This window comes from Onychomys torridus, chromosome 8 (assembly GCF_903995425.1).
Source record: "Onychomys torridus chromosome 8, mOncTor1.1, whole genome shotgun sequence".
In the NCBI taxonomy this organism is placed as follows: Eukaryota; Metazoa; Chordata; class Mammalia; order Rodentia; family Cricetidae; genus Onychomys; species Onychomys torridus.
Window position 1 is genome coordinate 55,261,133 of NC_050450.1, and position 15,382 is coordinate 55,276,514.

Sequence of the window (15,382 nt, forward strand, 5' to 3'; positions counted from 1 at the left end):
CACACAGCGGGTAAGCATGGCCGACTTGCCTGGGCTTCCATGTATTAAGCTCTAGAGTTAACATAAGAGCACATTCTCCTTGTATGAAAAAGAAGAAATTCAAATCAGGCTAAATGCAGTCCCTTATCAGACTACATACCCACAAGTCTCCTTCCTGGTTTACTTGACATTCCAGCTGCCAGTACTTGGATATATTATCCAAAAATAACACTTCTGAATTTTATCTTCACTTATACATACTGAAGCCACAAAGCCACTTTGTAGACAAACAGAATACTTAACAATGGGACTGAGAATTTTAACTCCCCCTCCCCCCCAAGACAGGGTTTCTCTATGTCACAGCCCTGGCTGTCCTGGAACTCACTCTGTAGACCAGGCTGGCCTCGAACTCTCTGACTCCCAAGTGCTGAGATTAAAGGCATGAGCCACCACACCTGGTAAGAATTTAACTTTATATGCAATGGAGTAAAACACAAAAGAATGTCATTCTCTTTCTACAAAGACAGACAAGACAATGAGACTAAAATCACAAAGCTTGTTCCCTTTTGTAATTCATAATTCTGTCTGGAACTCTGCCTCTCCCTTTCAGTATCATTTTGTCAGGGTAGACATGAACTGTGCCGAAGGCCTGGCTGTCCGGAGCTGTTTCAATAACTCCTTCAAGGTTGACATGGTGTATACCAAAAGGATCCTCAGAGTAGCCACCATCATGTGTGTGACCAGCAAGGAAACACACCACACACTTGTGAGGCCATATGATTGACAGAGCATCCATGTAGTTCCAAGCCAAGCACACACAGTCAGAGGCCTCTGGGTAAATGGGAAGATGGCCTGTTAAAGAAAAATTAGGAGCCAATTAAATCATTTTCCATCAAGAAAAGACTGAAAGCTACTATTCAGGAAAACCAAACCTAAGTATAATGCTTCTTCATCTACACGAAGACCAAGGCGACAATGTGCTCTGTAATTTCAGCACTTGGGAAGCTGCAGGAGGATTATGAGTTCAAAACCAGACTAAGGTACTGAGCAGGCAATCTGTAGCCTCATCTCTGGCACACAGAGTGGATAGACCGGTAGCTGTTCAGATGTAAGGTGGCAGACATTATTTGTATAGGAAAATCATGTCCAAGGCCTTCAGAATCCCAAGGACATCCTGTGCCGGGCATCTATAAGGGCAGCCAGGAGTCAGCCAGATTCTGCACTGAAATCCAATCTCACTGATTTCCATAAATAGGAATGTTACATATAATGAATGATGAAGCTAAAAAACAGCTTAGGAGCTGCCCAGGGGTTTTGTTATATTAAAAAAAAAAAAAAAAAAAAAAAAAGTCACTGAACAGAAACAGTTCAGAAGACTTTAAAGAACATCTGGAGATCAAGGCTGCCAGATCCAATTTGCAGCTGAGAAAACTGATTAAAGCTGGGATAGTTGACCTGTGGCCCATAGGAAATCCACAGGCACAGGGGACTTCCAATCCACAGAGCCAACACATTGGTTAGTCCGAGAGCATACATCAGGCCAGAGGTTCACTCTGAAGGGAGGCAACACAGCTCACCAATCTCAGCTTCTTCCCAGTCACTTAGCTCTGCTCTGCTCCTGTTCATGTGTATTCTTACATTTAAACAAGTTCTATTTTCTACTTACCTATTTATAAGCAAGTGAGAAAGGGAGTGGGTAAGAGATCCCTAAAGCAGGAGGAAATGTGTGTGTGTGTGTGTGTGTGTGTGTGTGTGTGTGTGTGTCCTTTCGTTCTTCCTCTCTCTGACCCGAACGGTTATAATAAGGCTAAGAGAGGCTAAAAGGACAGTCAAATGCCATGCTCCTGTTCCATCCACTTTACAGACAGAAACACATTTATATTATCAACCACCTGAACAGCCTATCATCTTCAAAGGATTTTCATTAATGATTTCACGTGTTACAAAGCTGAGAAAATTGTAGTTCACAGGTTTTGTTTGTCAACACTCACAAAGTTCATACCACCAAGAGGCAGCTGGCATCCCACCATCATGTGCACACAGTCATAATTTCCAAACTGCCTATGTCTCTGATGGCAGTGTCTCCCAAAACTGGTTCTAAATGAAAATAACAGGGCACTAATGCCTGTGCAACTGTGAGATTGACAGAGAACCTCAAGAGCTTGCCTGTCACACCTCATACTAACTTTGCTTCAGCTGGGCAACAGTTACCCAATGGTGTCATTTTCACTGCCAGCCAGGGCTCCTAAGGCTAAGACTTGGTGGGGCCTGAAAAGAATTCCTCAGTTAAAATTAGTACATAATTTGATCACAGTTAGGAAAAGTCCACTTTGAAACCTACAAGGGAAACTCAGAGACACTAAGAGATGACAAAACGTTTTTGTTTTACAATTCTTTCCTGATTCATTCTTAAATGTTAAGACTTACGTTATATTTCAGTAAAAACTAGTACTGGAAGGATGGCTCAGAAATTAAGAGCACTGGCTGCTCTTCCAGAGGACCTGGATTCAATGCCCAGCACCCACATGTCAGCTCACAACTGTCTGTAATTCCAGAAGAGATATGACACCCTCTTCTGGCCTTCTCAGGTACTGTAAGATACATCCAGGCAAACATTCATACATTAAATAAAATTATTTTAAAATCTCAAGAAAATGTAGTTAAAGATGCTGTTTTACAGAAAGAAGGTATCAAAATACAAATATTACTGTTCTTTCATGGATAACTTTCCAATTTCTAAAATGTCAGTGTAACCAAAGAAACAATTTACATACTTACTCACAATCACCACCTTTTCCTGGTTCAGGTCTGAGAATGTAAGAACTTCATTCAACCAGTTCAGCTGTTCTTGGCTGAATCCTCCATTAAACTGGACATACTGGGGCTCAGAAAGTCCTGAATGAATTCAGCAAATTAGACCCATGGCATGTCATTTTCTCCCTCATTTGGACATTCAAGTTTGGCTAACATAAAGAACATGTTCTTTAGGGATATCTGATCACCATTTTAAGGATGTAGAGCAATATATAAACACAGCAATGTGAATTCTAGTCTTGGTCTCCTCTGCTTACTACACTGGCTTTCCACTACACTAAAAACAGAACCCCCCATAAGATGTCCTCTGAGCCCTACTACACAGCCTTATACCTGTCACCTTCACCCCAGTGAAGCCTGTGCTACTTAATAATGCCAAAGTCTTACGCAACTTAGTGACCTTGCACTTGTGTCTCCCTATGCCTGCTAGCTTCCCACCCCACTCTAAGTGTAAATCCTGTCATCTAGACAACAGTTTAAATACTTGAGTCCATGGAGCGCCTCTTTCTATTCACCTAATCTAAAACAGCATCCCTAGTTCTTCGTTGTAACACACTCCGTTTTCTCAGCACAGTTATCACTGAGAAGATAATCTTGCTTTTGTTTCATCTCCTGCTAGAGTTTGGATCTGAAATAGTCAATAAGGCTCATGTGTTGAAGACTTGGTCACCAACTAAGGTGGTAGCATCTTTTAGAGGTAGGAGCTAGTGAGGGAAGTCAAGTCACAAGGGAGACTACAAGCTCAGGCCCTCTTTCCCGACTTTGCTTCCTGGCTATGAGTAAGCAGCTTGCTCTAGTAGGTATTCCCTGTCTTAACATGCTGCTTCACCACAGGCCCAAATGCAATCAGGCCAAGGGACTACGAACTAAACCACCTTCCTCCCCCTCCCCACCCCCTACCCCAAACCATAAGCCAAGAGACCTTTCCTCCTCGCAAGTTAATTATTTTAGGTACTGATCAGTGACAGAAAGCTAAAAAATATATTTATTATCTGCTCTACCTACCTACTGCTATGATTCTCTCCATATATATGTGCAGTGCTTATGATGGGTACTCAAATATCTGTTAAATGTCTGAAGTTTAAATAACTTATAACCAATTTATGTGACCTCAAGCTTGTTAAGAATCCTGACCCTGAACAACAGCGACAATAAATTTTACCTTAATCATCCATCTTCCTGCTGAATAAAAGGTAGCTGAAGAATTTAAAGACAATGTATTAGATTCTCAGCTCAAAGCAATAATTCACCTTGGGGACTATTTAACTCCACATTTGGGTTGTGCTCCCTCAGCATCTTCATACACTGCTCATATTTTGGAGAAGATTGATCTATGCCCAAGACACTCAGGTCATAAGCATCAAGTAAAATAAACCGGAATTTAGGGAATGGTACAAAGTGATAAGCATAATAGTTCTCTGATGGCGTGGTCTCGGGATGCTGTACAATTCGGTCTTCTAGAAACTTGCTGTTAAGTTTCGAGTTTGCTAAAAAGTCTCTATTGAAGTTATAGAACTCATGGTTTCCCCATGTGTGGTGAACTGGGGCTTTAAGCATTTTGAATGTGTCCATGACAAGTTCTAGAGACTTTTCTGAAACTTTATACTGTGCGTTGTAGCCATCAATGATGTCTCCAAGCTGGAGGACACAACAGGGCGTGCTGCGTTCTTTATTCCAGTCTTCAATGGCACCCTGTAAGTGAACAAGACTGTGCCGGTAATACCTCCGCCTGCTTCTTTGATAATTGAATCCATCTTCTAAATCAGCATACTGAATATCTGCTATAACTCCAAAGGAAAAAAGTGGCTCTGAACCATCAGCCAAGGCATCAGCATCCAGATGATCAGCCATTACCTCCAAGCAGTCTTCTAAATAAGCTAACGAGAGGGAAAAATACCCAAGTTAAAATATTGCAGCTTTCCAATGGGTAGAAAAGAATGACAAAATGGGTTAATTGACTAGACAGCAAGACAGATGGACATGTGTGCGGGCTCTAGGGTTCAATGTCTCAGCTCTAAAATGCTTTAGTTCTCATCCATAAAAAAGATGATAACCTCTATCACCCAGAAGACTAACAATTTACAAAAGGGTACTATCATATTGACCATCAGTAATTCCAACTACAACAACCAAATTCAAATCTGGAATCATCATGTTCCACCCATTTAAAACATGTTGATATTGTTGTGGAATATTATTTTAAGGTGTATTACTTTTGTTTATGTTGCATTTATTTAACTTTGTGAAGCTGTGTTACTGTGCCTGTCTAAAACACCTGACTGGTCTAATAAAGAACTGAATGGCTAATAGCAAGGCAGAAGAAAGGATAGGCAGGGATGGTAGGCAGAGAGGATAAATAGAAGGAGAAATCTGGGAGGAGGGAGAAGAAAGAAGTAACCAGAGAAGGAAGAAGACTCCAGGGGCCAGCCACCCAGCTACACAGCAAGCCATGGAGTAAGATTTACAGAAGTAAGAGAGCAGAAAAGCCCAGAGGCAAAAGGTAGATGGGATAATTTAAGTTAAGGAAAACTGGCAAGAAACAAGCCAAGCTAAGGTCAAGCATTCGTAAGTAATAAGACTCTGTGTATGATTTATTTTGGAGCTGGGTGGTGAGTCCCCAAAAGAGTGAAAAACAAACAACAACATGATAGTATATCCTCTCCTAGTCAAACAATTCCACCAGAACCTCACCCGTCACACCTCACCATCACACTCACACTCATCCGCTCTACTTTCCATAGCAGACCTTCACTCTGGGGTACTCCAGCAGGCCGTCTTTTCTCTTTGTTGATGAGCAGCCTGCAGAAATCAGTCTCTCCCTTTTTTGTATCTGAAGTATTAAGGAAAGGCAGTGATATGAAAAGAAAAGGAGATAGTTTAATGAGGAATGTCCCCAGAGGCTCAGGAATTTGGTGTCCCAATCCCAGTTGGAGGCATTATGGGAAAGGGCAGCCTTGCTGGAATAAGTAAGCCACTGAGGGTGGGCTTTTAGAGTTTAAAGCCCTTCCCCACTTCAGTTACTCTCTGGTTCATGTTGCTATTAAACATGTGATCTTTTAGCTTTATGCTGGGCCACCATGCCTGCCTGCTACTACATACTCACGGGGTGGAGGAAAGCGGTGTTAGAGACAGGGTCTCTATATAACCCGAGCTATCCTGGAACACATACAGATCTGTCTGCCTTTGTCTTCAAAGTGCTGGGACTAAAGGCATGTGCTACCTCACCCAGATACAAAAGATTCTTATACCTCTGAACTATAAGCCAAACTAAATTCTTCCGTAAGTTATTTTTTGACCATTCTTTAAAAAAAAAAAAAAAAAAATCACAACAGAAAAGTAACTAATATCACGAAGAATAATTTTAAATTTAAAAAAGCCAGTGCAGGGGCTGGAGAGATACCCAGTGGTTTATAGAGTTTCTTCCAGGGTACCAGAATTCCTAGCACCCATGTCAGAAAGCTCACACTACCTCTAACTCCAGCTACAAGGGATCTAATTTCCTCTTCTGGCCTCCCAGGGCTCTCAAATATATGTGTGCATAATCAATCACATAGAAATAAATAAATAAAAATACAAACACTATGACATCAATGTAAGCATTGTCCTTTCCATGAGCAGCAGGTGTTGTAGAATATTATTTTAAGATGTATTACATTTGTTTATGCTGTGGAACATTTAATGATGCAAAGATGTGTTGCATTCTTTTATGTTGCATTTGTTTAACTCTGTGAAGCTTTGTTATTTTGCCTGTCTAAAACAGCTGATGGTCTAATAAAGAGCTGAATGGCCAATAGCAAGGCAGGAAAAAGGACAGGAGGGGCTGACAGGCAGAGAGGATAAATAGAAGGAGAAGGGGAATGAGAGAAGGAGGAGGACATCAGGGCCAGCCACCCAGCTACAGAGCAAGCCATGGAGTAAGAAATAATGAAAGGTATACAGAAATAGAGAAAGGTAAAAGCCCAGAGGCAGAAGGTAGATGGAATAATTTAAGTTAAGAAAAGCTGGCAAGAAACAAGCCAAGCTAAGGCTGAGTATTAATAAGCCTCTCTGTGTTTGGGAGCTGGGTGGCAGGCCCCTAAGGAGTAAAGAGTAAAAAACAACTAACTACAACAGGTCCTGCTTCAATAGCTGAATTCTAATTTGAACCAGTTTTCCTAATCTTAGAATCAACCCCTATCCCTGAACCAGAACAGAAAACAAATCTTTCCATTCAGCTCATAATCTCTATTAAACTTGGGAGAAGAATCTCATTAGGTTATTTATAAACAGAATTTGTAACTCTAAAAGAAGCAAGAATACTAAGGATTATGACAAACATAAAAGGCCAAGGTATTAAATTATCAACTATTCTTATCATGGGGGAAAAACCCACTGGAGTTCTATGTGAACTGATTAAAATCTTCTAAAAACTCCTCTGACTTTCTATAACCCTTCTGACTCCTGTTGTCTAGCTCCAGAGTTCCTATCTAATCCCAGTTCAAGTGTACTCCTAACAGAGGTTCCAACTCCATACTCAGCACAGGTGTCAGACCTCAGCTGGATGTGAGGATAAAGGGCTCTCCTGATTCTGAAGTCATTGTCACCAGTTGGCTCACTTGGTAAAGGTGCTTGCTAACTGCCAAGACTAAAGAGCTGAGTTCAATTCCTAAGACCCACATGGTGGGAAGAGTGAACCCCAGCCCCTAAGTTGCCATTTGACCTTTGAACGTGTACTGTGGGACATATGTAACAACAAATAAACAAAGATTTATTTATTTAGTAGACAGAAGTGGGCGCTAGATCTCATGACAGATGGCTGTGAGCCACCATGTGGTTGCTGGGAATTGAACTCAGGACCTCTGGAAAAACAGTCAGTGCTCTTAACCTCTGAGCCATCTCTCCAGGCCCTTTCTTTAATTTTTTAAAGAGTGTTTTTGTTAAAGCACTTTAAAAATTTGTTCTCTTCTTCCATAGTCTCCACCTGAAAGCCTTACTAGATAGACATCAAGTCTAAATATGTGTGATGGGGCAGTAGTTTCTTAACCCTCCTGTAGACTAAAGACACTCTTATTGGAAAGCTGGAAAACTCAAATAAAATTACAAGAGACTTGAATTTCATCTAACTTATCTGAAAATCTCTGATCTAATTAGTTTCAGGTATTTGTGACTCCAAGTACAGCTGAATAGGATTACAGCAAAGGCCATGCAGCAACGAGTCTGTCCCATGAGCATCATCCCCAAAGCTCAAGACAAAACTGACCTGAGAACGGCCTTCTGGCTGTGCCAGACAAAGCCGTTTGTTTTGATATTTGAACTCATAAATTTTAGGTGACAGTAAGTTCTGTGGATCTCTTAAAGAAGGTTTAGTCCTAATTGTGGTAGCACATTCTTTGTACACTGTAAATATATATTGCTCTCATTGTTAATAAAAAGCTGATTGGCTGATGGCTAGGCAGGATTTTGAGGGCAGAGAGAATGCTGGGAAGAAGGGCAGAGTCAGAAGAGTTGCCAGATAGACAGAAAGGAAGCAGGACATGGAGGAGAGGTAAAAGACATGATGAGCCTTGGGGCTGCACACAGATTAATAGAAATTGGTTAATTTAAGTTGTAAGAACCAGTTAGTAATAAGCCTGAGCTATCAGCTGAGCATTTATAATTAATAATAACTCCCTGAGTAGTTATTTGGGAAGCATCTGGTGGAACAAAGCTGATCTTGGAAAACTCTGCCTACACCCAATGATCTTATCTTCTCTCCAGGAAGCAGATGTTATTTTTGCTCACTTAACATTTATTTCCTGTTGTTTGTGTAACTACATCCCCATTTCCTTACATGCCAATTTCCCTTCGGAGGTCATATTTTGTGACCTCCCAATTTGGGCTAACCACCTAGGGGTAGGTACTCACCCCAAGCTGGGTCAATAAACTTCAGCTTAGTAACATCCTCCAAGAGCTTGAGCACAACTTTTGCTGCCCCTTTCACTAAGCTGAAAACTACAAATGTAATGACTAAAAGAACACTGTCTTGTCCTGACTCCAATTTGTATCTGATTAGGTACTCTTCAACCCAACCCCCCTCAACAGACACATCTACCTTGGCAACATATTTGGGATTTTCCACGACCCTGACCATGGTCCAGATGTATTTACCATGTTTATACAAACTAAAGATATGCTTCAATAACTGATAAAGGTATAGATCAAAATTAATTGTCATGCTGTGACTGACACAACTATTATGTTTTGCTGACACGGATGTTGCAAGGTTACCTTGACCCTTATCTAAGATTGATGTACTTGTGGTCAGTGTGGTCTTTTGTCTTTAAAAATGCTGTATTCCGGGGCTTTGTGTCCTTGAGGTGCTAACCCACTCTCGGTTAAGGCCAAAAGTAAAGGGCTCCAATTTGGCCTTCTATGCATGGTGGTCTGTAACTTTCTCATCCATACTATAACACAACTTGAGTTTCAGGGGAAATTAGTAGAGACAAAAATCTAATATAGAAGGGAGCAAATCTGAACGAGGAAAGAAAGGGTCCTAGCAACTGCTGAATACCTGAACCCACTGCTAGATCTACCTTTATCACTCACTGTACCACTGTCACTCAACAGGTTCCCCTGATGCCGAAGGGCAAGCCTAATTACTTCCTGTCAGTTACCTGTCACTTTCCACTGTTAGTGTGGGCAAACAAGGGACTAGGTTAAGGTTTGACAACTTTCCAAAGAAAAGTGGGGGGCAGCCACACAAGGAGCGCACACTTCTGGTCTGTTCTGGATAGAAATCAAAACTGCATACAAATGGCCTTTAAAACGAAAGTCGGGGCTGGGTGCCATGATGCATGCCTGAAATCCCTGGATTCTGGAGGCCAAGGCAGGAGGATCATGATTTCAAGGCCAGCCTTGAGCAAAATATACCTGAGCTCATTACAAAAATTAAGGTCAATGAAAGGGGGGCAATATACAGTGCTACTAACTAAATCATCTTGAATAAACAGAAAACATAAAATCAGGCTGGTGATACTGGACACAAGGGATCCTTGATCTCAATAATCAGGGGGTAGGGTGTAGGAGGGTGTTTTATACAAGGCAAAAGACTTACCTGAAAGGAAAAAGGATGGAGGACCAAGCCAACAGACAAAACAAGCATTTTAGTTGGCTGCTTGAGAGGTGCCAGGTCTGGCAATTCGTCCTACTCATGATGGGCCTGAAACTTAGCATTCAGGAAATACTTAACAGAGAGAGCTCATCTTCTCTTTTGCTCTGCCTTGATGTGTAATGTAAGCAGAGCAAGAGATTACTTCCGCTCATCTTCCACAGACCCACCTCCTCTCACCGGCTACTCTGAGTTCTAAAGGCATTTCTAAGAGCAGCCTCTCTCCTCAACTAATGTGAGCTGACTGGCAGAAAAACAGAGCCTCCAAAGAGACAATGCAGGTGCCAATTCCCAGCAAGTCTTGGGTCAGCTCTGCCTTTCAAAGAAAAGGACGGCCCACAGGGGATAATTACATCATCTCAGTGTAACTACTTATACCTCTTAAAAGCCTCAACACCTAACTGTCCACACTCTCATCCCTCATGTAAGTCAATTTCCTTCTACCAATTTCTGTCTCCTGGTTTTACCAGTGGACCTGAAACCAACAGAAACTTCAGACCGCAGTGACAATGAGATGGTATTTGCAATATGTCTTCAGAGATCGTTTTCTTGTGTAAGACACAAATCAATGGCCAGTTCATCTCTAGAGACATCGTAGTATCACCTAGCACCTGTAGGTATTTTTTAACTTGTGACCTGTGGGAAGAAGGGGGTAAAGGAGGTAAGGAGGGGAGGGGTCATGGTCACACACCACTAACAAGATCAAGGCTGCTTTTGCTGGGTAACTAGTCATGAGTGAAGGCCTGAGAACTTGCCTCTCAACCTCGTGAGGATCTCTGCGACACCTCACTGTGACCTGTTAGGGGAAAATGAGAGTCCCAGGGGAGGACCAGGCTATATTCAGGGACAGACAGTTAGGATCACAATGAGTAAGGGTGGGCAAAGAGAACCAAGCATGCAGAGAAATCACTCTTTGCTAGTTGTGGGCTATGCTTTATGGTTCGGGGAAATAGAGGCAGGAGAGCTTGAGAGACTGGCCCTTGCGGACAAAGACCACAAACTCAAATCCATCTCTAGCGGGGAAATGGAAACTAAGCAGCCAATTGACAGAAATACCCGTCTCCACAAAATACACCCCCACACACTCAGAGAAAAAGTATTTCACAATGTTAGTGTCAAGAAGAAGAAGTGCAAGGCAGGGCATGCTTGTGATTAGTCACAAGAGTCTGGACCTGTGATGAAGCAGGCATGTTAACAGTGCCAGGGAGTTTGAAAATTTCCAGTTTAGCCTATCCCACTTAAAGCAGCCTAAAGTCACATCCAGCACACAATTTAAGTAGTCCCATCAACTAAAGATAAAATAAGCATCAAATTGTATTATGTATTTCCTGTCTCTCTCAAGAGAAGTTCCTAAACTGTAAGCAGACTCATCCGGTATCTTGGTGGTTTCTTTTAATAATAAAAGTTCCAGATTTACACTACACAACATACTACCTTTGCCAAGGCTCTATGGAGTCTGGCTTAGGGGTAGTACCAGTGACCCATTCAACAGCTGGTTACAATTAAAATACTGTATCTTATCCAATACATAAAGACACTTTGGTAAGCAAATAAGCTGGAGTAGTAAAATTCCTGGCTAATAGAATTTAATGGATGGGATGAATACAACATTAAACACAACGTTAATTTGTATGTGAGTTTGATCATATATATACCCTACAGCTGAGTACAGACTTTGCCCTGGGCAAAAACATGTGGCTACAGAAGGGGATTTCAAACCTTTCACTGAGTCATCTTCAGGAGGAAAAAATGAGTTCTGAGTGACAGTAACCCAACATGCTGAGTAGGAATTGAAGAACTCTACTAGCTACTCTCTTAAGAACCCCACACCCATGCTCTTGTGGCTCTCCTTCTTTCCTATTAGCTCTCATGCTTAAATCTCTAAAATCTTGTAATAAACTCCAAATATGCATCATTCTGATTCATCCTGAAACTCCTCTGCAGCTGAGAACCCAGCTTCACCGGAGCAGGGGACTCTGAAGAGAGGCCCAAGACTGTTACAGGAAGCAGCAGCAGCTGGGCTTCCTGCCCCTGCCCCACTGGGGCTGCCATCTTTCCTGGCAGCCACAAAGGGACAATCCCTAACGTACTGTTGCTTCAAGAGCACCCCACGCTAAGATCTCTTGTACCTGCAAACCATGAGAAGACCTGAAAGCTCTTTTCAGACAAGAGAGAAAAATCCTTACCTTCTTAAAAACAAAGCTAAGCCTCAGTTCTAAGACCTCTGAGTAACTGGAACCTTACTTACTTAGTGTTGTGGCTTCTTCACTGTTTTCCTTTTAGGTGCTGTAGGTATAATACATACTCAATGGCTACAACTTACATCATTGCCTTTAAAAAAAAAAAAGCTACTTAGTCATTAAATCTTTCTTGGTTGGGGGCTGGAGAGATGGCTCAGTAGTTAAGTGTGTTTGCTGCTCATTCCTTAGAAACAAAGAGTTCAGACCCTAGCATCCATACTGGACGGCTCACAACTAGCTGCAACTCTGCCTCCAAAGGATCCAAAGTCCTCTTCTGGTATCTGAAGGCACGACATATACAGGCACATCCTTTAATAAACCTTAAAATAAATAAATAAATGAACGAACAAATAAATAAATATAATCCACAGGCTGGTGCAATGGCTCAAAACTTCAGAGTGCAGACTGTTCTTGCAGGGAATCTGGGTTCGGTTCCCAGCACCTATGTCAGGTAGCTCACAACCACCTGCAGCTCAAACTCCAGGGGATCTGTCACTTCTGGCCTTCCGTGGGCACCTGCACTCATATGTACACACACAATTTGAAATCTTATTTAAAAATAAATGAACAATTCTTCTTAGAGTTGTTCTTTGTATTTTCCAATCCTAAATCCAAAAGTCCAGGTAAGGACAGTCGCACTGATGTCCCCTGATAGTCTGTCAATCGCACAAGAAGAAGCCGAGCACCTGACAACAGGGATAGGTATCCTCAATCCTCCAAGATTTACACACCACAGTTAAATCACCGTAGAGTTCTGTGGTAAGTTTTAACAATTCATTAACATCACAGGTCTCAGCTACCATGTGATTAAAAGGCCTGGTTACTTTGGTACTAATCTTAGGACCAGGTATAACAATCTACTGTATGCTTTATTGTTTATGTGGTTTGTTGTGGTGAGTAATGGCATCCTCTCATGTACATTCCCATGGAATAATGATCTTGTAATCTCCACGCTCAGATTCTCTCACATCCTATATTAATAAGACAGCTTGAGACAGTTGATGGCTGGATAGGCAGGGTATATATCCCTGTTCAGCAAATAAGTTATAGGAAACATATCTACAACCACCATCAACACTTAAAATTAAGGGATCAAAGTTTCAGAGGGGAAATGAGGTAGGAGACATGAAAAGGAATCTGGATGGAGTCTCTTGCCAGCTGAGAGTCAAGATTTTCCCACAATTAATAATGTTTGCTGTGAAGTTGCCTACAAAGAAAAGGTATTCCCTTTACACAGAGATTTCAAATAAGAATGTTGAAACAGCAATGAACTATGCTTAAGGCCTAAGCACATATCACCTTGGAGTATGGTCCTGCTCCTTTTCCAGATATAAAGCTACAGGTTTCTGGAAATTTTACAAGCAAGAATATAAACTTTATTTGCATTAAACATGTCCCAAGGCCCCTGTATAATCCTATCTAGTGCACTCCAGGAGCCAGACTATAATCTCATTTCCCAGAAAAAATGAAAATAAAAGTAAAAAGTTGTTTGACAATCTCTTGAGATATCTCTTCAGAAGCCATACAAATCATATAAAGACAATTAAGTGTGTCTATCCTGAGAGGCCCACATCAATGCTTTTGAGTGTACACTCTCTTCCTTTCTATTAACCGCTGTTCTTAAAAACACGTGTTAAAATCTCTTCATGAATTTCAATAATGCTCTATTTTTAAAAAACTCTACTTACTTTGAGCATAAATTTCAGAAGTTTCCAAATCAATTTGAGAAGAAACAAACACCTTTAAACTACAAACAGTAATTACCGTGTTAGAGAGCCGCATAATAGGTCAGCCGGTCCAGACACTGAGAAAACAGTATCATGCTCCAGGGCAATAATCACTGAAGCAATGCTGGGATCCCCTGGTGGGGAGTGCTTTACTTAAAGGGTACTGGTGTTTTACAAACTGACACACCACTACAGAGGCAGGGTGGGGAGGGAGCGGTAAAGGTTGCTGACACTGAGTCATAAGCAAGAGCAGGTAACAAGCTGGGGGTCATTTGCCCTGCAGGTGCACAGCAAATAATAAGCAAATGAACAGAATACGAGTTAAAATTTCGCAAGGAAAAATAAGTATGTGGCTGTAGTCAACTAACCAAGCAGTCCCAGATAAGGAAACCTGTTGTTTGTTTTTGCTCTTTACTCTTTGGGGGCCCACCATCCAGCTCCCAAGTAAATCACACACACAGGGCTTATTCTTACTTATAAATGCCTGGCCTTAGCTTAGCTTGTTTCTTGCCAGTTTTTCTTAACTTAAATCACCCCTTCTACCTTTTGCTTCTGGGCTTTTTCCTTTTCTTACTTCTGTAACTTTACTTTCACTCTTACTCCGTGGCTGGCTGTGTAGCTGGGTGGCTGGCCCCTGATCTCCTCCTCCTCCTCCTCCGGCTACTTCTTCCTCTCTCCCCAGATTTCTCCTTCTATACAGTCTCTGCCTGCCAGCCCCGCCTATCCTTTCTCCTGCCTTGCTATTGGCTGTTCAGCTCTTATTAGACCATCAGGTACTTTAGCCATGAAAAGTAACACAGCTTCACAGAGTTAAACAAATGCAACGTAAACAAAAGTCACAACCTCAAAACAATATTCTACAACAGAAACCTTCAACAAACTTTAAAATCGGGGTGGGGGTGGGGATGGGGGTGAGACTTTTTTTTAAGAAACGAGCCACTGGAGACTAAATGAAGGATGGGTATGACGCGGCATACACTTTTGCAGTGCCGTGCTCTCAGGCGGCTTGTAGGTAGAAGCGGCACTTTTGGTCTTATTCTTCTCACCCTAGACACTCAAAAGTCATTTTAGTATTTTTTTCTAAGTCGTGGATTATTTCAAACGTCATGCGACGACTTCTATTTTGAACGTCCGAGACCTCGCAGCTCTACCTGGCCGGTTCTTAGATTGTGCAGGGGGAGGGGATCCCCAGGCTCCTGCAACTGGAAGCAGCGAACCCTGCTAACCGACCCGGGGCCACCTAGTCCCATCGTCGTACCCTCCCGCCCCCCGCGATGCTCGTTTGTTCCAGCCGCCGCCAGGCCCAGCCCAGAACCCCAAGGCCGGGACCTACAGGCCGCAACACCCGTTTCCATCCCGGAGAACCACCTACCGCTTGCAGCCGCACAACCCTGGACTCCTTGACAACCCGCGGGTAAACCGCATCACCACCGAGCCCAGAGGCTCCAGCGGCCTGGCCCGGCTTCCGGCGGAAGCGGAAGCTCCAGCGGAAATGG

At 42.3% G+C, this 15,382-nt stretch overlaps 1 protein-coding gene across 1 annotated transcript; it reads right to left on the reverse strand.

The window, feature by feature from the left end:
* Positions 1 to 388: 388 nt before the first annotated feature.
* Positions 389 to 15,380, reverse strand: Adprm (ADP-ribose/CDP-alcohol diphosphatase, manganese dependent). The gene is made up of 4 exons (XM_036197097.1): positions 15,259 to 15,380; positions 4,044 to 4,670; positions 2,758 to 2,874; positions 389 to 831 (listed from the first exon to the last, which is right to left on the reverse strand). The coding sequence occupies exons 2-4, from the start codon at positions 4,642 to 4,644 to the stop codon at positions 527 to 529; spliced, it is 1,023 nt and encodes a 340-aa protein (XP_036052990.1). The 5' UTR covers positions 4,645 to 4,670; positions 15,259 to 15,380; the 3' UTR covers positions 389 to 526.
* Between the last annotated feature and the right edge of the window lie 2 nt (positions 15,381 to 15,382).

What these genes read in the sequence shown, in the direction of transcription:
- Adprm (XM_036197097.1), bottom strand. Translation starts at nt 4,644, where the DNA reads ATGGCTGATCATCTGGATGCTGATGCCTTGGCTGATGGTTCAGAGCCA. An exon ending in GGAGTTAAATAGTCCCCAAG is followed by an intron (nt 2,875 to 4,043) that starts GTGAATTATTGC and finishes GAATTCATTCAG; the next exon opens with GACTTTCTGAGCCCCAGTAT. An exon ending in GGAAAAGGTGGTGATTGTGA is followed by an intron (nt 832 to 2,757) that starts GTAAGTATGTAA and finishes TTTCTTTAACAG; the next exon opens with GCCATCTTCCCATTTACCCA.